Below are 24,913 nucleotides of genomic sequence, written 5' to 3' on the forward strand. Positions count from 1 at the left end.
AGTCCGTTGCTGGAGCACAAGAACGGTTACAACTCTTTTCCCCCCTTGCCAGTTCACTTGAGGTTTTGAAGTTTCCAATCTCGACCAAAAATGAGGGAAATCGTGCATCTGCAGGCCGGCCAGTGTGGAAATCAAATTGGAGCCAAGGTTGGGGAAATTTTGATAGTTTGAAAGTGGAGTCGCTGAAAAGTAACCGCAAGTGTTAAATTCGGTTTCAGCGGGCTGCTAAATTAGCTTACTTAGCGCCGCAGCTAATGATAGACCGGCTGTTTCAGGATCGGTCGTGCTAGCTCGTCGGCTAATTTAACCATTGTGCTTTATTCTCTATTTCCGACTGTAGTTTTGGGAGGTGATAAGTGACGAACATGGCATCGACCCGACCGGGACATACAGCGGGGACAGCGACCTGCAACTGGAGCGAATCAACGTGTATTACAACGAGGCAGCAGGTGAACTTCACTTTGCTACGGGCTTTTGTTTTTCCCGAGCTACAGAGTTAGATTAAATAATTTCTCAAGCAGGCAGTCAAGGTAATCCTATACCTCTGGGGTTGTTAGTACCGCAGGAGTCCTGCAGGGGGTCCTTGTTCAGAGAGAAGCCATTAGAAATCCCATAGGTCTCTCCTGACTCACCTTCCTGGTTACTGTATCAAATAGCAAGGAAGTCAAGGTTAAGTATGAGGGGTTGTAGAATATGTACCTGAGCATTATTAGCAATTATTAACAGTTCCTAAACCACTTTTGCAAATGGTTTTCCTCTTCTTTTTTTTTAGTTTGTTATTCTGTACTTGTGTATGACCTCAGTATGCTTCACTGCCTCGATGAAGCGTTCAAACGTCATTTATAATTGATGTAAAACTGTAGTTCACATCAGTTCAAACAATGTGGTGTTATGTCACACAGCAGACGCAGTCTTTTGCTTTGTTTTGTATGGTGAATGTTTCAAAAGGCATGTATGTGTTGGATAATAATATGAAAATAGTAATTATAGTGGTGGACGGAAACACAAGCAGCTTGTTGCTTGAGTGGTTGTTTCTGGACTGTGTCGGTTTTCTCTTGACATCACCTTTTTGTGCCTTTCATCACCAGGTGGGAAGTATGTTCCCCGTGCAGTGCTGGTGGACTTGGAGCCTGGAACAATGGACTCTGTTAGGTCTGGTCCGTTTGGTCAAGTCTTTAGACCTGACAACTTTGTCTTTGGTAAGAATTTAAATGTAAACATACAGTAAATCTGTATTTTTTTTTAACTTGGGCTGATCCAGCACTTTAATACTAAAATGATAAGTTTTCCACACCTCTGCAAGACTGTGATAGACGTCTATTTGCATTTTTATTTATTTGCATAACACAGGCCAGAGCGGAGCTGGTAACAACTGGGCGAAAGGTCACTACACTGAAGGAGCTGAGCTGGTGGACTCGGTCCTGGATGTGGTGAGGAAGGAGGCGGAGAGCTGCGACTGCCTTCAGGGTTTCCAGCTCACACACTCCCTGGGCGGAGGCACCGGCTCTGGGATGGGCACTCTGCTAATCAGCAAAATCAGGGAGGAGTATCCCGACCGCATTATGAACACTTTTAGTGTGGTGCCGTCACCCAAGGTACACATCATGCGCCAAAATGTCTTAAAGTTATTAACATTCGACACCAGATACCTCTATGCTTTCATGCTCATCCTTTTCCTCCCTTTGTTTCCACTCTTCCCTCCTCTCCCAGGTGTCAGACACAGTGGTGGAGCCGTACAACGCTACGCTGTCGGTGCACCAGCTGGTCGAGAACACCGATGAGACCTACTGCATTGATAATGAGGCCCTGTATGACATCTGCTTCCGCACGCTGAAGCTCACCACGCCCACCTACGGGGACCTCAACCACCTCGTCTCTGCCACCATGAGCGGCGTGACCACCTGTCTGCGCTTCCCCGGCCAGCTCAACGCTGATCTGAGGAAACTGGCCGTCAACATGGTGCCCTTCCCCAGGCTGCACTTCTTCATGCCAGGCTTTGCCCCCCTGACCAGCCGGGGCAGCCAGCAGTACAGGTAGAGAGGGAGGAGCCCGCTGTTTAGAGCCTGTATCGGACCTGCAAGTGCTTTTAATGCATTTAAAATAATTCTCAATTGAATCACCTCTCTCTTTCCAGGGCGTTGACAGTCCCTGAGCTCACCCAGCAGATGTTCGATGCCAAGAACATGATGGCGGCCTGCGATCCGCGCCACGGGCGTTACCTCACGGTCGCCGCCATCTTCCGAGGCCGCATGTCCATGAAGGAGGTGGACGAGCAGATGCTGAACGTGCAGAACAAGAACAGCAGCTACTTTGTGGAGTGGATCCCCAACAACGTCAAGACCGCCGTCTGCGACATCCCTCCCCGCGGCCTCAAGATGGCCGCCACCTTCATCGGCAACAGCACGGCCATCCAGGAGCTGTTCAAGCGCATCTCAGAGCAGTTCACCGCCATGTTCCGCCGCAAGGCTTTCCTCCACTGGTGAGTGAAAAATACTGATGTCGTAGATGTGTACTTACGCAGAATTCATACATAAACATATAATGACTGTAAAAGAAAAAAAATCAGAGGAAGTAAGTGTTTTCTTTTTATCTTTCAGGTACACTGGTGAGGGCATGGACGAGATGGAGTTCACGGAGGCCGAGAGCAACATGAACGACCTGGTGTCTGAGTACCAGCAGTACCAGGAGGCCACCGCTGAGGAGGAGGGTGAATTTGAGGAGGAAGGGGAAGAGGACATGGCCTAGGCGCCAACCTTCACCTTTCTTTTTCTATGCAAGAGCTTATGGCTGGGCACTATGATTCATTTGTTAGTCATCTATGTAGTAATTATGAAAAAAAACAAAAAAAAAACTACGTAAGTCAGCTGAATGCTGTTAAATGATAATAAAATATTGCCCAGCCTCAAAAATAGTTCAAATGGTTTTTAAATGTTTGTTCTCTTCTCACACTTTTTTGCTATCTTCTGTCGCTCCTTTGTAGTGTGTCTTTTTTCCTGTTTCCTGTTTTCTTTTCTTTTGATGGTATCATCTTAATGCCACCCCCCCACTGAGTGTCAGACACCCAACATCCAATATCAGTCATATGGAAAAACAGAAACTTGGGACATCATGTAAAATGGTAAGTTAACAGTTAACCTGTCCCTGGTATACACTTATGTCAGGAAATTTGATTTCTTGTCATACTTCACGGTCCATAGACATGTTGTCTGTCTGGTTTGTACTGGATCAGTTTGACTCCTACTGTCACAGCTACTGACAATGAGTTTTATAATGTTACATTAAAGGTGTAGAATTGACTTTAATAAAGACTTTTTGAATTGGTGCTAAACTGTGTATTGTTCCTTTATTTTTTTAAGAATATGAATTTATCCTTCCTCTTAAAGATAGTTCAATTATCACATGGTCATATGCCTCAATTAACCTTCTGTTGAGCTTAGGGTTTACATTTTGATGACTCATTTAGACTCCTTTAAAACTGGTAATTTAAACCCACATGAGAAAGCCCACGAGCCTAAAGTGAGGCCATTCTTCTTATCACATAGTAGATATGCATATAATGATAATATCCAGATCAAATCTATGTAAAATCAGTGATGGAAGTCATTTGACAGATAAAACATCTCATCCGATAACATCTAATGCCAAACACGCTCACTATCATTGCACACACACGTGATTTGGTGCCTACATTGTGTTGTTGCACGATTGTAACTTGCAGGTACTGAATCTTTTATTTTCTAGCTCAAATGTGTGCAGTTGTATGGCTGTTTTTATGTAAAACAATAACTTCTTATTTATTATCCTTTCATTTTGGCCTTCTCCATAAGAAAAGGGATACAAGAGTTTTATTTACGTGCATAAATCTCCAACATAATGACACGTGAATAGTATATCGAAGAGCTGTGTGCTGTGCTGTGTGCGGGGAAATGATCCTGATCATTTGAATGACAGATAACAACTGAACCACATCATGATATTAAGTTTTTTCTTCCTGGTTCCTATCTCTTCAATGTGCTTAAATTTGTTTTTTGTTTCCTGTAAGCTCAATAGAGGCAATGCAGGCACTTAATAACTGCTACTGAACTTACTTGTGGATGGAAATTTACAGAGAAATAAGACAAAGAAAATAAACTACTGACATTCAAACCAATGAATGACTGAAATTGTATCCTTTGTGGTTGTTAATCTGCATTTCAAAAGGTCAAAAAGTATTATAAAAGAGCGAAGGTGGGGTTCATCCGGGGCAGTTCAACTGTCTGTCACAGGGCCGGCACACAGAGACAAACAACACACACCTACGGTATGCACACTCTAGAGCTGCCAAAAAACCTAATGTGCATGTGTTTGGACTGTGAGCAGAATCCTGAGAACCTGGACAGATTCACCTATTCAGTGTTTTCATTTTATTTGAGGCACTTACAGAGAGAATAAGGCGTGGGTGATGACAAATTGAAAGAAACTAATGAGGAATCAGATGAATGTAGATTTTGCCACTCAGCACAATTTAAAGCATCTGAATAACACGTCTTATTTCTCTGCATGCAGCCTGAACTTCAGTGTGAAAGGAAAAGTTTGAAAACAAAATCTAACAAAGAATTAAGAACTCAGTTATGAGTGATAATAACCGTGACGGTGACTGTCAGGTTAATCTGCCATGACAAGATGAAAATCCTGTCAGTGATGTGTAACCTGTCTGCAGACTGTACAGAGCAGTAACAGTGAGGTACAGCACACTGTGTTAATGTATTAGTCCTGTTGCTAGCCTGTGAAGTGAAGTGTGCGTTGTTCATTTTAGACCTCGTGAACTTTCCTGTTGTTACCACAACTCTCCACTGGCCGGAGCTGTTTCTCAGGCGCACCGTGGTCATGGGCAGTTTATGGTCTCAGTTTCAACACTTGTTGGAGGCATTTTGCACATGATGTGTTTGGACTAAAATAAATCTCATCATATTCAAAGGCTCACATTTTATTCTATTTTATTTTATGAACGGCAGGGATGTAAATGAATATTTTTTAGCTTTGTAAATAATGGTAGAAAAGTAACAGCAGTAAAAGGGAAAAAAAGCACATTCAGTTATGTAATAGCAATACAAAATCATAATTTCTTCTGCTTTTATGTTAGAGAGTATTAGGGCTAAATAACTAATTGAATTATCAGTAAGACAGTTCACTGAGTATCAGTGTAAATGATGAATGTTTGTATTGCCTTATTTCTTTGTTCATTCAAAGTTTAAACTTGTACAGGCAGAGATGTACACTTCTTAAAATCTGTAACTAAAATGCACATATTAGAGCAAAAATGATCTGCAGAGACTATTACTAATGTACGACCTGAGTGAGCTCTGATCTGTGTCCTGCATTAAACTGTACGTAGCCCACTGCATGGTCTTGTCATACTATTGTGTGTTTACTCTACACACGGAAAAACTCCAATACAATCTGTTTTTTTAAAGACCAGAGGTTACAGCCTACTCTTAATCTAAATCTTTTTTATCAAATGAGGTTAGTGTGTTGTGTGGAGGAGTTGGTGCACATACTGCTTACTTTTCATTCTTAGGGGAGTCCTGGGTCATAGGTTCAGTTCATAATGAATAATGAATTAAACGTGGATTTGATTGAGTTCTGTGCATTACAAAGGCTACTGAGAGTTAACCTCTGATTTAATTTGTGGACTTTTAATGATAATGTTAAAACAGTTCTTGCAACCACATAGGTACAGTGCAAGGATTACTCTTTGCTGTTTGGCAGTGAAGCTTCATGCAGCTTAAGTGTAATAGGTGGAGGATAAACTCCACAGTGCTCTTATGCAAAAATGTGTTTCAAACCTCAGCGGAAGCTAATATCAGCAGTCTGAGTCAAGTGGGTATCATCTGACAGTACAAGGCTTTTTTACCACTAAAGTCCCGCTCTGTGTTTCCCCAGACAGTGTTTCCTTTCTGAGCTGCACTCAGCTTTATATTAACATCAGCCGAACTTTAGAGTGTACACAAGGCCGTATATATAAGTACAGTGGTTTATATTAGCACATGATTATTGATTTAAAGCAGGAAAAAACATCCTTTCTAAAGATACATTTCTGATACTCAAAATCAGTTTCTACAGAAGAGGATTAGGGCCACAGAGGTTTTTTTATTATGACTTTTTTTCCGGGAATTCTAAAAATAAAATAAAAAATCGTATGTGGTTCTAATCCTCATGCATAGGCCTACATTTCAAAACTTGAATGAGATTGTTGACAAATGGTAGGGATGAATGTATCATCATTTTAGTGAAACATTTCATCATTAATATGTTTATGCAAGCCGAACCCACTTGTGATCAGGACGTGATGGCACTATCTTAGGTGAATTAGTGAGCCAAAGAGGAAGCTTTAAATGCTGACTGTAATAACACTTATGAATTGCATTAGGATTTATACAACTTTCATTTCACGAGTAGATGAGGCCCAGTGGGTGTGTGGATTGTAATGGAGTGATGATGATTCATGATGTGCATATTGTTGCTATAAATCCCTTAATTTGCTGTTAAAGACATTTATAAGTCTCTCCCAGTTTCCTCACTGACTCACCCATTATGATAATTATCTTGCAGTTTGACCTTACAGGCTGTCTCTCAAAGTCAAAAAAGTTAGACTGTGCCAAAAGGGGAAGAAAAACCATAGAGACATGTTATTAGATCTGCATGTTTATGATTTTTTTTTTATTGCAAAGGTTTCTAGATGATCCCAAATGGCAAAAGGTTGAATCCAGTTTCATGAGTGTTTCAAATTGCCTATCTCGAATGTATTATTATTGAGTGATGGATGGCATGGGGGTCACGTCAAATAATAAACTGCGTCAGCCATGAGTCGTCGTTACGACCGCCACCGACCACGCAGTGATATTATATTGGGTTGGATTTATCACATAATATCTAATCGGGTACCAAACATACACATTGGTTATCAAGTGTCACCCGCCGGGGTTTAATCCGTTTGACTCCGCCCCCCCGGTAGCTCCTCCAGCTGATAGCCCTGTGTCTGTGTCTGTGTGTGTGTGTGTGTGCTGCATGTTTGGGATTGTTGTGATGAGAGGCCGCCGCCATCTTGGATCCGCGCCGCTCCACACCGAGCAGCAGCTGCGGCGCAGAGAGAAGCGGACGACGTCAACGGTAGCGCCAGTTAGCTACTAAACGTTAGCTGCTCGGCCAGATTAACCACAGTCTGTTTTTGTTTTTTCGTTTTGTTTTTTTCCCCCTCCTCCCCCTCTGGGCGACGCGACTATGTTTCACTTACGGTATTTTTTTCCTGCGTTAGTTGGTGTTTTGAATGTATAAACAGAAATGGGTTTAAACTGTGTAAAGCGTCTAACGTTGTAACTCCGAAGAGGGCGGCGGCGGTGCAGCAAGATCCTCGGTCTATGTTTTACATTTCTGGATAGAGGAGTTACTATGAATGGAGGATAAATGTTGCCTAAGGCTGACAGCAGCAGTTTCGTCCTCTTCTCTCTTCTCTTCGTCCTCACGTTAACGGACCCACCCCGGACAGGTAAATATAAATAATCCAAGTTGTTTTTTTTTCTCCCCTTTGCTTACATTACCGTGGTCTGGGGAAGTGTGAGGGGAACAGATTACAGCTGAGAGCGGCGGGTCCGGCGGTGAGGCCTCCTGGATAGACCACGGTCTCCGGTGGTTTTTACACCCGCCGATGGGCCACGGCCGCCGCCGCCGGCCAGTGTGGACTGCCGCCACGCTGCAGGCACTGGAGCAGTACATTTTCATGAAAATAGGCCAACTTAAACCAGCAGTCTGCAATCATTAGACCACAACACTTAATGATTTAACTGCACAGTTCACACAGCCTCGTTATTATTTTCAGGAAATAAACACTTAACGCTGTTCATGTTGTTCCAAATGCAGACCATTGCTTTTCTAGCAAGTAGTTACTTCTGACTCATATTAATATATTTATATTGAGGGAATAAGATGTTAATATCTGTGACATATTAAAGGTACATCCCAATAGTCACTGCTTCAGCTGTGAAAGTCTAGTGAAGTAAATGTTTAATAGATTTTATTGTTGATGTGGTGGTAAGAGGAGTGACACAGTTTATCCAAATATAAAGGTAGACTATGGTGTCTGTGTTTTCATACAATCCTTTTTGTTACAGTCACAGCATATAGTCATTGATTTTGGACATTTACCCTTGTCCTATGCTGTTCCAAATGCAGACCATTGCTTCTCTAGCAAGTGTTTACTTTTGACTCCTATTAATATTGAGTGAATAAGCTGTAAACATACTATTTGTTGACATATTAAAGGTGGGTACCTTCTTAAAAAAAGGTCTGTTTACCCTTCAATTCATCCTGTATCTGCACAGTTAGACATATCAAACTGATCAACACAGTAATGTAGTTCTCATGAGACTGTGTGAGTATGTTTTGGATTATCGTTACACTGACAAATCAAGATGATCTAATTCGTATCACAGGATAAATAATCACATGTCACAGGTGCCAAGAACTGGAGACAACACATGGCTCATTAGAACAATAGAAAACCCCCTCGACAAGTAAACAAAGCGTGTATTTTGTCTTGTGGACTAATCTAACTGCTTCAGACACAATATTGGCACATTAAAGCCTTCCTCTGGTATCACATTTGTCCCAAAATGCCAATGGTTTATGAACCAAACAGTCAAATGATTTTAGGTCACTTGCCTCAGTTGTTTTTCCTTTGACTAGACTGCAGCCCTCCAGGTATAGTTAAGCAGCAAGGATGGTCTCCTTTAGGTCTAGTCTTGTGATCCTGACAGTTGTGTAGATTTAATTAGCTCCTATCAGCTCAGCTCATGGATAAAATAAATGTATTGTTTGGCTCAATCCAAATGAGTAACCACTTGCCCGGAAAACCTATTACACACAACAGCACTGCAGGCCCCTTGTTTTATGTTTTTATTATTATTTGTGTAGAGGTTTGGCTCCTGGGCTTAGTAGGGTCTTTGTGGCTCATTTGAGTGTTGTTAATTATAATGATATTTTCAAAGGCAAATTCAGGGTTTGCTCTAATGTTTAAGAGTGAACAGAAGATGTTTTGTTTATATAAGTTGAGGGACTGATCTGGAAGTGAAGGCTCTGTCTGTCTATTTGAGTATTTTGAAATCACTGCGTGTTGTTTGGGTGATGCTGTGGCCTTCATGCCAGGGATCCTGCAGGGAACTACCTGTTTTCTTGCACAGGGTTTTTCAGGGAGGGTGTGTATGTTTGGTGATCATGCTGGTGCACATCAAGTGCTGCTTTCCCCAAAGCTTGAGGCCCAGAATAATCCTATTTTTTAAAAACATAATTCAATGAAAATGCTTGCGCAGCGGTAAGCATGAAACACGTCGCCTGTACCTTTATGCTTGAGCCGTCTTGCAGTCACAGAATCAGACCTTTTTTTAAAATCCTAATGGATCAGGAGACACTCACAACAACATCCAGTTGGTGCTTGATTTACCTGGTTTCCACAACAGCAAACTATACTGCTCTTTAAAGCTTCAGTTGGTAACAATTATTCAGTCATATTTGCTGGAATTGTCACTATATTCTGATGGTCAGACATTAAATGAGTAATTTAGGACAAAATCCAACTCCTCTGGCTCCACCTACAGCCTGTAATCGTATTTGCCAAAATCCACCGCGCCCGACGATTCTCCACCAGTCAGGTAGAGGGAGCAGGAGGAGCAGCCAATCGCCGCTCCTACACGTCGTGCTATGGATACGGTACATCTTTTTTTTTTTTTTTTTTTGGGTGCGTTCATGGCTACTTTGTGTGTGTCTGTGTGTGTGTGGGGCGATTGGCAGAGGTTCATAAGGGACCTGACGGAGTATTGTCTTGAAATTTCCGACCAAGTCGCGGAGTTTACTTTCACTTTCGTCAACTTACCAACTGGAGCTTTAAGGCTAAGGTTTAGGTTTTATCCAGTGTGCATAATGTCCATGTTTCTAATTGGCTTTTTAAGATTTGTAAAAGGAAAAAAGTTTGAGTTTAAATGTTCTACATCTACGGGAGAATGGTCAATTGATATTTCAGCATCAGTATCAGTTTGCCATGCAAATATCGTGACCCACAGATTTCAAATTTTCTTATGCTATCGTTAAATCCCTCCAATACTGCAAAGTTATGACACAAAAGCACAAGTATATACCCATGATGGGGCTGTTGGCTTTGTAGTTAGCACATAAGTATGTTCTGTGGTGAGCTCCCTTGATACGAAGACATGGATGTCAGAACGAATGTGGTCTTTAAAACATGTTGGTGTAGTCCACACGTACTGTCTGTCGGGGTGCAATGAACTACATCAATGCAGACTGTAAACTCAGTTTGTAGATGTTCAACACATCTAACAATGGTGAACATCTGGAAAATGAATTACAAAACCAGATCAACGTAGCAGAGTGCAGTGCATGGTGTAAACATGGTCCAGATTCACATCTCCCTTTCTCTTCAATGTGTGCAACAAGTCAACTGAACTTTGTTCATTGTCTGTGGCACTGGCAGCTACTTCATCACTGTTTGTTCTCCACAAAAAGTTGGCTGTAGTTTATCTTCTGGCAGGCATCATGTGCCAACAACAGTCAGATGCTTTTGTTCACCTGATCCTCTGCAGTTATAACAGTTTAACCTGCTCTGACCCAAATGGAGAGGACGGCTGCAAATTGTTACATATTTAGTGAAGTAAATGTTTAATAGATTTTATTATTGACGTGGTGGTAAGACAGGTGACACAGTTTATCCAAATTTAAAGGCAGACTATGGTGCCTGTGTGTTCATACAATCCTATTTGTCACAGTCACAGCATATAGTCATCGATTTTGGACATTTACCCTCGTCGTTATGTCGTCTTTCTAAAGGCACAACATCCATCCATTACACTTTGTATTTTTCTTAAAATGAGAAGTGGTAATTTGGTGAAACACCACTGGGTGATTAGTTGTCTGCACATAATTTCCCGTCAGATTTAGAAAAGCAGAGATTTGCTCATTGGCTCAATGAGCAAATCCCTGGCTTATTTGTTTGAAATAAGGAAAACACGATTCGACTAAAATATGTGTGAAGCATTTTGTTATTGATGATAAGAATAATTAACTAAAATTTGCTGAAACTCCAGTCCTGCCAAGCTCAGTACTTTCAAAACTAGTTTTATCACCCTGTCTGCTGTCGGCAATTAGAAGTTACAAGAGCACAGATTATTTCCTGCTGTCGATGTCACACAGCTCTGACCTTCTACATGCACCTGGCTCGTGAACAAGACTTTCTCACCTTGGCTGCTGAAATGTTTTGCTATATTTCTTTCCTGCTGCTCTGCTGTATCGTCAACCAGGGGAAAGTGAATGTGGAGGACATAAAAATGCTGAGGAAAATGTCAAGAGAGGACACTGCCGGTGCCATGGGAGCAGACAGATTTCACTCCCCTGCAGATAGATTTCATAATCGAAGCCAGTTAAAAAAATCTCAATTATTGCCCCTGGAACTCATTTAAATTAATTTGTAAATGACCAGTATTAGTGTTTTCTAATGATTTGCCTCATAGGTACAGCTCTGCACTTAAGAGCAGCTCTGTTTACCACTTTAATATTAACTCTGGCACATTAAGTGCTAACACAAACTTATGTGTTAGTGTTGACAGGAAATATGCGATAAACGTCTTGGTGATTAATATCTTTCTTGTTTTGCAAACCAAACGGCTTAGTTTTTCTAGGAGTTTGACCCGCTCTGACTTCCTCCACACACTGCAGAAAGAATACATTGGTTTTTAATGCGAGTTGATACAATGAAATGGACATGAATTCCTGTACCCACTCACTGCTTTTAACAGCGAGCCTCAGAGCTGATGTGAATCATCAGTGGCTGGAGATGATGCAGCAGCAGCGTGTGCACAAGGCCGGCTCACTGTGCCGTTATACTTCGGTGGGACTCAGTTGGGGTAGTCTCATTGTCTTTATTGTATTTTTCTGTTTGGTTATGTAAGAGATGCAGAGGGTAGCTAGTTCACTCATTTGTGGACTTCACATCACAAAAGCCAGAGAAATAGCCTCTCAGTAAGAGAGGAGTGTATCCTCCTTGCTCCTTGCTCCCACCCCATCTCAGTGATTCAGAGATGCTGCATTTGTCATTCATCATTAGTCATTAATAATGGGATTCTTCTTAGGCAGATGCATTAGTGCATCTCCAGCACTGATATTTGCTAAGTATACTAAGTGTGTGCATGCATGTCAACAAGCATGTCCACTACCTTGCATAGGATTTGTGGTGGTTAATTACCAGTGGTGAAAACAACATTATTGACCACCTTCCCTTAACCTACCGCAAGCTGTGAAATCTCTGTAAAATCAGAGGGAAATCGGAGCCTTTGTGCAGCTATGTTAATCAAAAGCTGGCTCAGGTAGTCGGTCCACTCCCAAGCAGCAGGATGTCCAGATAATGGCGAGGGGAAGCGCACTTCAGCTCGAAGCCTTTAGACACAGAGGCTGTTATTATCTGGAGATGCCCGAGCTGCGCCTTCGATGTGTAATATCTGATAACCTAAAGCAGCGGGCTGCTGGTTATCTGCATAAATTCTGCTCTCGTGGATTTTTCCAGTAGCAGCAGTTATCAGAAAAGCACAGAAGGCATGAATACAAATGTGTGCAGGCAACAGGTCTTTATTGAAGCAGCACTCGGATGCATCAGAGAGCATGAGGCATGAATTTTTAAGTCTCGAGCACATTGATGAGAGGCTCAACGAGGGTTAGCTTTGTTTTAAATAAGCAATAAGTGGCTAGATATGACTTGTATTTGAAAGTTAGCTTTATCGGGTAGCATAGCAAAGCAACGTGTCTTACTACAACGTGTATTATTTAAAAATCATTAGCTGGGATTGATTTAAAAACATGGTTATTGTTTTCCTATAGTAAGTTGGTGAAGGTGAGAGATGATATTTTCATCCAATTACAGTGTCTTATGAAGCACTCAAAGAAAATCGACTTATTGTCTGGAAAAGCAATAAGCATTTTTTTTTTCATACTTTCTCTTTCTCTAACTATTAAGATCATTCACAGACCCTTGCTAATGTATGTGGGATTCATGGCCTTTAATGTTATCCATCAACCTGACACACATTCAATCCCAGGAGACAGAGACGGGTCGGTAATGCGTCTCAATCCACTTAGCTTTAACTAAGACAGGGTGACGTCTGCTGTGTTGGACGGCTGCTAAGTGTGGGTGAACAATGTGAAGTTAGGTGGCCATGAAGAATAGGGTCAGATTCCCCCGATTTTAAAAATTTGTTTGTTAATTTATGTTTTTTGAGGGCCTGAATAGTTGTCAAACTCAACTTTTACACAGGCTGCATGAAGCAATTTGATCATAATGTAAGAAAAGTAATTGAAGTCTTGCTTGTAGTAGAATGAATTCACCAGTGCATTTCCAAGCAACCGGTCTTTTGCATCAGTCAGAACTCAACTCTTTAATAAAGATTAGTTTTAATCACTGCATTAAAGCCACTGGAGGCTCTGTGGGGTCACAAAAGTTGTTTTTTTGTTCGACACCAGCCGGTCCACAGGTGAAACAACAGTCACATTCTTGAAATAGCGCTCAAAATAGCTTTTTTTCTAAGTAAAAAAAATAGTGCAAACATATTTGTGACGTGAGTGGGTGGTCTAGGTACATACCACTACCACCACCACCTGCATCCAAGAGACAGATGGCTTATTGTACCCACTACTGGGGAAGCAACTGGGAACATCACTGGTCACTGAGGAATACCAGAGAGTTGTTGAGGGTGAAAATAAAGAGATTTCCTCATAGACGACAACGACGCACTGAGCAGCACAAACAGGATGAACGATGTCACTGACTTTGGACAAGTGCAATTTAAAAAATGCCCTCAAGTCAAGACACTGACACACAGGATAGTCACTCTATTGTTTCTATTTGTTTCAGGTCCGCGGCTAGCTCTGGCAAGATTATTGTCAGGTAAGCAAGCTGTATGTCTTCCAGTGTAGTGGCTGTCTGGTCTCTGCTGCTAGAAAATAAATCAGCTGCTTCAGTTTGAACTCTTTTCTTTTGTGCATAAAGCTCCTGTGATGGAAAAAATCCAACTGAAAACACCTGTGCTTGTTTTATCATTACTGTCTTTTATTCAGACGTAGTTTTCACTGGAGGAAGAGTCCTTTGTGGTTTTTAGGTCAGACTCCGACTTAATATTATATCATATAAGCAAATCTTCTTAGTTGTAATTATAGTGTCTACATGAATTCAATACGTTCATTCTCCAATTCCATGATCAATAACATTGATGCATGGACTGTTTTCCTGTAGACTGGGTCATTCATTACGTGACGCAGGCTTCACACAAACACAGGCATCTCTCAAGTTAATCACATACGACTTTGAGACCCACTTAACACAAACTGTGTTGCAGACGCATGTAAACAGACCAGAGGCTGACCCGTGTGGAAGTGAAACATGCGTCTGCTCTGCATCTGAGACTCTTCTCCTGTCGCCGCCGTTAAACTGTTATTTAAAGACGCGCTCACAAAACTCCCATTGTTTTTTGCTCTTCCTGGTCTGGTTTTGTTTAACACGATAAGCTACTCGACGCCTGATCAAACCTGCAGACATGACAGAACAATGTTCTTCTGGTGGAGTCACATTTCTGAATGTGTGTTAACTAATCTAAACCTATTGAGCTACTAGCTGTTGTGGATTTTCTTCGCCCTTTCTAAGCTCTGTTAATTATCTGTTTTTTCCTTTTTTGCTGTCTCTCTGTTTATTTATTAGGATCCCCATCAGCCATTACTTCATTATATGAGCAATGGCTATTCTTCTTGGGGTTCAGCACATATATACTAAAAACAACACGAAAAAACAAACTAAAACCACACTACAATTATCCAGATATTGAAAGAAATAGTTTGTGGTTTAAAGATTTGCAAATACAACACAAAACTTAAGCTTATGAAAAAACAAAACAAACAAACAACAGAACGGTGTATTAAATTGTCAGTGGAGCTAATGAGCTAACAGCACATACAGCACCATCAAATGTTTGGACACACTTATACTGTATAGCTGAAGTGTTTAGACTCAGATCTTTCCGCTAACTGTGGTGGTAGCGCTGCTTTTCTTTCACTCTTGTTTATTAATTTACTCCCTTCCCCAAAGTTTCACTCCATCGACGATCTCTTCCTCTTATCACCTGCCATAAAAAAACTGAAGTGCCCTCATTCAGCCCGCCGCTGCACTCTGCCTCAAAATGGTTTTCTCTTGTATCAAAAGATCTTATTCATGTGCAGGTTTTGACCCCGCGAACCCTCTCGTTGTATTTCAGAGCAGCGCTGCAGCCCCGGGCAGTTTGCCTGCCGCAGTGGAAAGATGCAATGTATCCCAATGTCCTGGCAGTGTGACGGCTGGACAGCATGCGAGGACAAGAGCGACGAGATGGACTGTCCCCGTGAGTATATCTCACTTAAGCCCCTTTTACACCCACTCTGTTACCTAACACCCATAACATGATTGATTTCTGGAAAGAATAGCAACACCCAGAAACCTTTTCACACTCGGCCGATTGGAAGAGCTCTGCGTACAGGTGTGAGCGCAGCCACGGCGCCTTAAGGACACACTGGGATTTAATCAAGCTATAGTCGCTAGTGTTCAGTGGTGCATGTGGACACAGTGAGTAGGTACAGGCCATTTCATTATACAACATTTCATTTAAGCCTAATATATAGAAGTGGTAGTGAGAGAACAAATGCAATTTAACTTAGGGGTGCCAAAAATAATCGTTTCAAAGATGCATCGACGCAGTTATGTCACATGATCGATTTTTGATGAAACTGTTCACATACAGAGACAGTTATTTATTTAATTTTAAAGGCAAAATGCCAAGATTCAAGTGCACCTTTTAAGAAGGGTAGGCCTTTTCTTTTTCTTTGTGTGTTCAGACTCCAAGGAGGAGTTCATTTAAATGGAAATACATTTAAATTATATTTTCTGTTTAATTCTATGTTATTATCTGACTGTTTATGTTAATTAATGAAAAGGCCATGTGTGGCAACATAGAAAATTGAGGATATGATGCATTGAAATGCATCGAGATGCATCGTGTAATCGAATTGTAGACTGGTGAATCATAATCAAAATTGAATCGTGTGGCCAGTGAAGATGCACGTTACTAATTTAACTGCAAAGTAGCCCAGTCAGATTTCTAATATGTGTTTATAGCACAATAAGAGCCCAAACACATGTCCCACGTTTACCAAGTCGTTCAGACCTGGTTTTAAGTCTGCAGGTATGGAAAAGTCCCCCTAATCCCCCCCAGTGAATCACAATGCGAGATTAGCTGCTCTGCACCGACGACGGCGTCACATGGCAGAAGGAGGCAGAGTTAAATTCCGAGTGGCTGCACATGTGTCTGTGTGTGTCTCTGTTTTTGTTTACTGTTTGTTGATCATAGATGTTGCAGCGCTGCTAAGCCTTTGACCGAAATCCTATTGTTTTCCCCCCCTCTTAAATCCTGATAGACCTTATCCCCAGATCTCTGACCGCATAATGGGAATTATTGAATGGATTGAGTCCAGCATGTGACCTCCATACAGCAGCGGTTGTGCTCTCCGTGAGTTAACGCTGTAAGCCTGCCAACAAAATAAAGGCAGGAATTGTTGGGGAAGCAGAAACTTCCTCTGGTTTGCTTTGTTTATCCACAGATAAAACAGTTGCCAACCACAAGTCAGTTTAATTTACAGTATGTTCTGTATGTTCAGAAGCAAATGTGTGGTGGTGGTGGTGTTGTTGTTCGTTTAAAACAGTTGCAGCCGATCGTTACATCTCTGCCTGTGTAGAGCGGCTGTGATTTCATAGAGAGAAGCAAGGAAAAAACCCACACAGTGTTTACACATGCCTCAGTGAGGGGCTATTGTCTGCTGAATCAACAGCACGCATGGAAATCAATGTTCTTGTTTGGGATTAGCTCTTTGTTGAATAACATGGCAAGGTGCAGCAATCCTTCACTCCAATCCCAGCCACACAAATGCAGAGGGAACTGTTCAAGCTTGTATTGTCAGCACATGAAAAGAGGAAATGGTCTTATAAAAAATCTAATTAGCAAAAAATTGCAGGCTGTATAAAAGTCGGCCATGTTGCAACTACAGACCCCCACAGTGAACAACACATACAGTATAGGACTGCAGAACTGAAACTGTATCTGTTGTCAAAGTAAAACACTGTGTCATATGATTATTTTTAATGAAATATTTCAAGTGTGAGCTAAAGATGGAGATAAGAAAGTTTTTAGTTCAGTTAAATTCTTAATTTGAAAACTGAGGCTCCTGCTTTAATATAACATTTTTTTTTATTTTCATTCATTTCTGAGTTAAATGCACAGGAGTACAAAGTTTATTTTGATTAATCAATAATAACATCCTACTTATTATTATAGGTAAAGTAAAATGTGTCTGTTGGTTATGGTATTGATCACTGACATTCGTATCGTTTTGGTATTTCTAGCCTGTCACCTCTCCCACCACATTTTCATGTGCAGACCATAGTAACACACACCAGATCCAAACCACTGTAAACTTAAAATGGCAGTACAAGTAAAACTGTCAGTCTTTAAAGACTTGGTTCTGCTTTTATCTTCCTCAAATCTGCATCTGGAGTTCCTCCTTGATCTTTTCTGAGTCTAGTCTAGTCTTTTCTAAATTCCTATTATTATAAGTAATGAACCTCAGCGCAGGAAGAGTCATTGATCGGAGACGCATTAGTTCACAATGACGAGTCCAAGAATACATGAAACATGAAACACAAACAGGGCTCTTTTTCCCATCATAATTGTGAATGAGGAAATACCAGACGGAGCTAGTGCAGAAATAAGCAGCACTGGCAGTTTATGGGTTTATCTATTTATGTGTCAGGCTCTCAGACAAATGAAAACGGTTTATTCTTGCCTTTAAACAGGGGAGCAGTCAGACAGTGGCTCATTACATCACAAGCTTTTAACAGGTTGCACAACATAAACAAATCTGGGCTCTTATTAAAAAAAAAATAAAAAAAAAGATCCGGAGAACTTTTTATAATAAATATAAAAGGGGACAAAACACGTCCACACATTTTGACTTTTTGTCATTTTCTTGCAGCTATAAAGGAGGAGAGGTTTCGTTTTGGCAACGATTATGACGACGAAGAAGACTTCCTCGGTGTGGCTCAGCCTGTACGCTTCAACAGTAAGTATCTCACTTTACTCTCACCCGGCATGTGGCATGTCGATCTGTGGCATGTCGATCTGTGAGTTATCGATTCTGCACAGCGATTGCGGACGCAGCTTTCACCAACCACAGCGCTAATGCATATTCTCCGTCCGCAGAGAAATGCCCCAGCGGCTGGCACCACTACGAGAAGACGGCCAGCTGTTACAAAGTCTACCTGAGGAACGAGAACTACTGGCAGGCCGTGGACACCTGTCAGAAAGTCAACGGCTCATTGGCTACGTTTGTGACCAATGAGGAGCTGCAGTTCATCCTGAAGATCGAGGTGGACTTTGACGACAAAGTCTGTGAGCGCAGAGACCAGTGCAAGTGAGTGAGAACCAGCTGTGTCGTCGTTCGAGTTCCTGAAAGAACCGAACTTCGCTGAAGTTGAGTCACAATCTTGTGACTTCCTACAAACATTTACCAGTGACCAGTGTGTGAAAAATACTTTCTTGTGATCACACTTAGTATCTGTTACAGTCTGTAGTTTCTGTGAAGAAAACTGCTGCACGAAGAAACACTTTTCTGCAAACGCTTTATCAATCTATTTTAAGAAATGCAACAGTGATTACAGATAAAATGAGGTTACACACATTTCCTTTTCTGTTTGTTTTTTTTCCCAGTACCCAAAATTTCTCTGAACAGAGTCTCTGCACAGTAAAATTAAATAAACATAAATCATAAATACAAATGCCTATCAAAACATAGGTAGAAACAAAACAGAAAAAACAAGACAAAAAGTAGAGGACAGGGTGGGGGTGTAACTTTTCTGTTATTTCTGACCCCGTACATGTCCATGTCCAACCTCTGCTCTCTCATCCTCCCGTGTCTTACACACTGGAGACCAGATGTTACATTTCAACTCCACTTTCTGAACTGAAATCAAAGACTTTCTCTTATTGACTTCTCTTGATGTGCTACAGTGTAGAGTCGAATGTGTCAGCCTGTTGAAGTGTAGGTGGGTCTGATATCGATTGGAGGCCATCTAGTGGCCGAAAGTTGTATTTTCTTTTTTCATCCTCGTAGGGATCAGTTGATGCTGTAACTTTCAGCTCTTTCTGTTTGTTTTCAAAGGTTTTGGGTCGGTTACCAGTATGTGATCACCAATCAGAACCACTCTCTGGAGGGCCGCTGGGAGGTCGCATACAAAGGTATCACATTTGTGTTTGTCTGCCTCTTTATAGACAGAATATCACAATATCAGTGTTTTAAACTGCTGCTGTTTTATGACTCAACAGGGTCGATGCAGGTGTTCCTGCCCCCCGAGGGTCTGACCAATTTCGGGGAGGCGTCTCCCACCCAGGACAACGTCTTCTGTGCTCAGCTGCAGCGCTTTCAGATCAAAAGCATGAACGAGCGCGGCCTGCACAGTTGGCACGCTGAGAACTGCTACAAAAAGTTCCCTTTTCTCTGCAAGAGGAGTATGTGCTCACTTAGTCATTGTCCACATTCATCAAAGTAACAACAATATTTATTTAGTTTCAGTTGTTGTGTTGATGTTTTCCGCACTATGTCTTCAGGTTATACTTCCTTCGCAGGGCAAACGTGTGTGGATATAAAAGACAACGTGGTGAACGAGGGCTACTACTTCACCCCTAAAGGGGACGACCCGTGTCTGAGCTGCACGTGTCACGACGGCGAGCCGGAGATGTGCGTGGCCGCGCTGTGCGAGCGGCCGCAGGGCTGCCAGCACTTCCGCAAGGACCCCAAAGAGTGCTGCAAGTTCACCTGCCTGGACCCAGGTACTGGCACCTTGTCATTAAAGGGATAGTTGAACATTTTGGCAAATTGGCCCATTGCCATAATCCTTATTGTTTTAGGAGTAGGTTAATTACCTTTAATCGTCGGTGCAAGCTATTTTTAGAACGGCGGAGCAGAGCAGCGAGCTGCACAGAGATAGCCTACGGAGGTTAATGGGATTTCTTGGTTTCCCTCATCAAACTCATCAAATATACAATCCAACAACTCCAAAACGCTCTCGAGGACAAGTTGTGACCTGCACATTCACCACGCCATGAGATAATAATGGAAAGTTACGAGACAGAGTTGTTTTAGAGGTAAATTCATGCAAAACCACTGATGCTCGTTTCCGTCGGGGACACTTTTTCAGCTAGTAGTCTCTGCATTTGCCTCTAAAACAACTCCGTCTCGTAACGTTCCATTATTATCTCATAGCGTGGTGAATGTGCAGGTCACAACTTGTCCACCAGAGCATTTTGGAGTTGTTGGATTGTGTATTTGATGAGTTTGATGAGGGAAACCAAGAAATCCCATGAGCCTCTGTAGCGTAGCTCTGAGCAGCTCACAGCTCTGCTCCGCCGTTCTAAAAATAGCTTGCACCGACAATTAAAGGTAACAAACCTACTCCTAAAACTATAGGGATTATGGCAATGGGCCAATTTGCCAAAATGTTGAACTATCCCTTTAAGTCGTGTCAGTTAATTCAAATGAGATGTTGTATGTGCGACTTTTGCCGCTGCTTTTTCAAATCTTCCTACCTATAAGGAGAAACTTGTCAAACTGAGCAGCGTGACTCCAACAGGTCTTTTTAAACCAATAGAGTAACGTTCTCGTTTTGTCGTCTTCCCCCTCAGACGGAAACAGCCTGTTCGACTCGATGGCCAGCGGGATGAGGCTGATCGTCAGCTGCATCTCGTCCTTCCTCATCCTCTCTCTGCTGCTCTTCATGGTGCACAGACTCCGTCAGCGGCGGCGCGAACGCATCGAGACCCTGATTGGAGGAAACTGTGAGCGTCACACCACACACACACATGCACGTACACAACACGACTCTCTGGTTCATAGTAATCTGGTTATGTAATGAAGCTCTCTCATTATAATTAGTCTCAGTTGATTTAACAGCAGCACATGAGTTTTTATATTAATTTCAAACGGCTGCTCGTTGTGAACTGTTGCAGTCGTTTCACTTTGCGCTCTGTGTTTGTTTTTATTCGCTCAGTGCACCACTTCAACCTTGGAAGACGAGTCCCCGGCTTCGACTACGGCCCCGACGCCTTCGGCACCGGCCTCACCCCCCTGCATCTGTCTGACGACGGAGAAGGAGGCGCTTTTCACTTCCAAGAGCCTCCTCCGCCGTACGCAGCCTACAAATACCCAGACATCCAGCACCCCGACGACCCCCCGCCTCCGTACGAGGCCTCCATCAACCCAGACAGCCTCCTCTACGTGGACCTCGGTAGGCGCAGGGTCTTTTTTTTTTTGTGCAATGTGCATTTGTTCGCCTTTTTTACATACAGAGTCCAGGTTTTGAAAAGGGTTTAAGTTCACTTTATAATGGAGTATGATAATTTATAGGCTCCTACAGTATTTGTGTGCAGTTTACCTGAGTCTATATCTCATTTTGTCAGAAAGGTTTCAGAAGCCTGTTTTTTCTATACTCTTTGATTTTTGCCTCTTTTATGCAGTCCAGGCTTTTGAAAAGAGAGTGAACATTTATATTGCTGCTGAATAAATCTTAAAAACTGACTTACATGTGATTCCTGTAATAGTCCGTAGACAATCATAATCACTCAACTGTTTCACCGGTTTTAAAAATGCAGACTAAAAATCAAGAAAATCGGCAATATCGTAGAATCGCAATTTAAATCGAATCGGCATCCAAAAAATCGTAGAAGAATCGAATCGGGAGAAAAGCGTGTCGTCCCAGCCCTAATCATCATCATGCACAGAAAAAGAGTTTTCACTTCCTCTCTCTGTTGTCGCCCTCAGGACACAGCGGGGTTTCCATGGTGCCGAGCCAGATGAACACAATGGGAGACGGTCTCCAGGGCGATCTTCCCAACAACGCGTCCGGTCCCATGATGCCCGGCTCGGCGCTGGCCACTCAGGAGAGGGAGGACTCCATAGACAGCAGCACGCTCCTGGTGGGGCCCGACACGCCGACGGACGGCCGCGCCCCCGCGCCCGCGCCTCCTGACTGCGCCTCCCTCAGCACCGTGGTATAGGACTTTACCAGCCAGCGGAGGAAGGTCAGGAGCGCGGTCTGCGGACGGGAGACGAGTCGACGCAGCGCAGCGTTGTGTCGTTTAATCTAAAGACACTAAGAGATGAAGTTTATACAGACGTATCAGGAGGCGGAGCAGCCGGATGTCTGAGGCGTCACGGCGGCGACGGATGCCCTCTTTCTGAAGACTGCTCAGTCGGACTCTTGAGTGCTTTTTTGATTTGTTTTGTTTTTGTTTTGTTGTTTCTTTTTGAGACACTGGGATCTGAGGGAGCAGAGCAGACTGTTTCTGTACCGAGAAGAAAAAAAAACAAACAAACAAACACTACATTCAGGCTGAGGAAGCTGCACTTTTACTTTTAGCATGGACTCAGCGGAGCTTTTGAAACATCTCAGATTTGGCCCTGATCGGTCCAGAAGTCCTGATGTAAATAACCCCCTCAGGTCTGTGCCAGTCCAGTTTGTAATACTCGTGTGTTTCTGTCCAGCACAAGGCGAATAGCGACAGACGGACAGTGAAGCCAGCTTTTGTCCCTCGTCCGTAATTTCTTTTCTTTCTTTCTTTCTTTCTTTCTTTGCACCGTGCTGTCGTTTTTAATGGGCACATCTGTAACGATCACTCGACCTCCGGGCTACAAAGTAACGCTCTCATCTGTCCCAGCATGTCCCAGATCTCGATTTCTACTCGCTCATAAAAAAAAACCTTCTGTCTCTTCACTTTCTTACTGCTCCGACACATGAAGCCGTCTTCCAGGTTTATAGCGCATATTTGCAGCAAAAGATGTTTCGTAGTTCAGAGGTTTAACCCTTGAAAGAAGGTACAGTTAGATTCCTCCCGTAGGGTTTTTATTAGGTAATGCCAAAACAAGGCGTTATGTATCAACGAATGTTGTGGTACTGATGAATACTGAGTTTGGTATTGTGTTCTTTTGTTTTGTTTTTGTTTTGTTTTGTTTTTTGATGATAATTTATGACTGCAGGCTGTAATCTCGATTGTTTAATTGTGGGATAGACGCAGCCCGATCTCCCGAATGATCAGCGAGCGGAAGCAATGAAGCTTTTCAAATGTATGTGTGAAGATTATGGACGATATCCGGTTTAATTCAATCTAAAAAAAGAAAAAAGGAAAAAAAAGATTTATTTAAAATCATGAAGTCATTTAGTGGGTTAATGATGCAGGCAGCCCCAGTGTTGATATTTATCATCACAGGGGAGTTGTATATTTGCTAACTGAACCAGGTTTCGTGACTCCAGTGTTTTGCACGCTCATCTCTCGACTAAATCAGGTTTTGTTTTTTATTGTTCTTTTTTTTTTCTTTTTTTTGGAAGGTAATTTTTCAGTTGTTACATTTGGATGCTGCCCCTCCATCCCTGATGTGTGTGTTTGTGTGACTCTTCATACACTACTACATTTGTTGTCTCAGTTATCAAGCTTGTTTTCAGCTACTAAAGACGATGATGTCTCCCGACTGCAGACGTGAACCTTTTCTGTCCTGGTGTTGATTGATGGGTCTGTTGTTATTCTTGTTTCTCAGTGGGATCGCTTAAAAAATAAAAAATAAAAACAAGAAAAAAATTGTAATAATGGAAAAGTGTAAACTGTATATTTGGAACGAGTTAGACCCGAGTTATGACGACAATCGTTTGATTCACTCAAGGATGAATTTTCTAAGCCTGAGGGAGTCAGAGTCGACCCACAGCCACCAGCATTCAAACCGCTTCTGATCTGCCTCTAGAAAAACAGCTGTAAATGTGTCTGAATGACTGTGCACGTGAGTGTCTCATGTTTGAATGTACTTTATGTATAAATATTATTTTTCTTTGTGCTGAAGCTTATTTTCTCCATTTATTTGGCATATTGACAATCCACAGTGGATTCCCCATCAAACAAAATCTCATAACTTGTAGAAAATATAATGTGCATGTGTGTATAGGAGATGGTTTACTGGTTTGGATTTCTTTTGTTCCTCATCAAGCTTGTTTGGTTTTTATTTTTCAACCTGCTTTTTTGACCTGCAGTGCATGTTTTTATCTTCTGGCATGCTAAGAGATTTGTTGTTTTTTTTGTTTTGTTTTTTTTAATTTCTTTTTTTTTTTGTTGATGGAAAGTTTTAGCTCTACAGTTTGTCCTGTACAATAGGCTCAAAGACTCCTGCATATAGTTTAATATTTCCACATGCATCGAAAACCTGCCCCATGACTCCCAACAGCTGCATTTACACTGTAGTTACTGTGCAAAGACTATGGTGGTGTTACAACTAATTTCAATGGATTTGAAATGTTTTATGTATAATACAAACAAATGTTACATTTCATTGTCTTTTATTTCATAGCCTTTAAATTTTACAAAAATGCTTCGTTTGCAGGGAGGGGGTGGGGGGGCGGTGGGTTGTGTTTTTCTGAGGTAGATGTACATCTAATCAAATGCCAAATAAATTGCACCATGAAGGACGACTCATGCGTCAGTGGGTTTGAAGACATACTGAACTTTTACCTTGAACCTCATCAATCGTGACATTTAGCTGCTCTCTGACTTGGCTGAAGGAATTCCTCCACCAGCACTGACCAAATGTCAAAGAGGATTAAGGTGGGATGCAGGGGAAATCCCCCCATCCATCCCCCCATGACCAGACAGGTTGTGGGATAAATCCAATCCACAGCAATCAAACCAAGTCAGATAATTTAAAGAAAGCGGATATAGCG

General features: G+C 42.1%; 2 protein-coding genes across 5 annotated transcripts; both read left to right on the forward strand.

The window, feature by feature from the left end:
- Positions 1-3,328, forward strand: LOC146977339 (tubulin beta-4B chain-like). Its single transcript, XM_085793487.1, has 7 exons — positions 1-147; positions 341-449; positions 1,089-1,199; positions 1,351-1,595; positions 1,711-2,033; positions 2,135-2,479; positions 2,598-3,328. Exons 1-7 carry the CDS (start codon positions 91-93, stop codon positions 2,743-2,745), a joined length of 1,338 nt encoding a protein of 445 aa, XP_085649613.1. The 5' UTR covers positions 1-90; the 3' UTR covers positions 2,746-3,328.
- Positions 3,329-7,102: 3,774 nt separating this feature from the next.
- Positions 7,103-24,019, forward strand: dgcr2 (DiGeorge syndrome critical region gene 2). Of its 4 annotated transcripts, none has more exons than XM_085793488.1 (11): positions 7,103-7,525; positions 13,943-13,975; positions 15,333-15,455; positions 18,136-18,222; positions 18,363-18,573; positions 19,321-19,397; positions 19,485-19,667; positions 19,767-19,988; positions 20,841-20,993; positions 21,206-21,442; positions 21,976-24,019. In XM_085793488.1, exons 1-11 carry the CDS (start codon positions 7,444-7,446, stop codon positions 22,209-22,211), a joined length of 1,644 nt encoding a protein of 547 aa, XP_085649614.1. In that variant the 5' UTR covers positions 7,103-7,443; the 3' UTR covers positions 22,212-24,019. The 4 variants fall into 4 exon arrangements, with proteins under 4 accessions (XP_085649614.1, XP_085649615.1, XP_085649616.1 ...); XM_085793489.1 differs by having other exon boundaries at positions 19,785-19,988; XM_085793490.1 differs by lacking the exon at positions 13,943-13,975.
- Positions 24,020-24,913: the final 894 nt, after the last annotated feature.

This window comes from Trachurus japonicus, chromosome 12, assembly GCF_045865225.1.
Source record: "Trachurus japonicus isolate A0001 chromosome 12, Traja_1.0".
NCBI classification, from domain to species: Eukaryota; Metazoa; Chordata; class Actinopteri; order Carangiformes; family Carangidae; genus Trachurus; species Trachurus japonicus.

Excerpts from the sequence above, each read along its gene's own strand:
- LOC146977339 (XM_085793487.1), top strand. The coding sequence starts at position 91 with ATGAGGGAAATCGTGCATCTGCAGGCCGGCCAGTGTGGAAATCAAATT. Across the intron at positions 148-340 it reads GAAATCAAATTGGAGCCAAG|TTTTGGGAGGTGATAAGTGA; the intron begins GTTGGGGAAATT and ends TTCCGACTGTAG. Across the intron at positions 1,200-1,350 it reads ACCTGACAACTTTGTCTTTG|GCCAGAGCGGAGCTGGTAAC; the intron begins GTAAGAATTTAA and ends TGCATAACACAG.
- dgcr2 (XM_085793488.1), top strand. The coding sequence starts at position 7,444 with ATGTTGCCTAAGGCTGACAGCAGCAGTTTCGTCCTCTTCTCTCTTCTC. Across the intron at positions 7,526-13,942 it reads AACGGACCCACCCCGGACAG|GTCCGCGGCTAGCTCTGGCA; the intron begins GTAAATATAAAT and ends TATTTGTTTCAG. Across the intron at positions 15,456-18,135 it reads CGACGAGATGGACTGTCCCC|CTATAAAGGAGGAGAGGTTT; the intron begins GTGAGTATATCT and ends ATTTTCTTGCAG.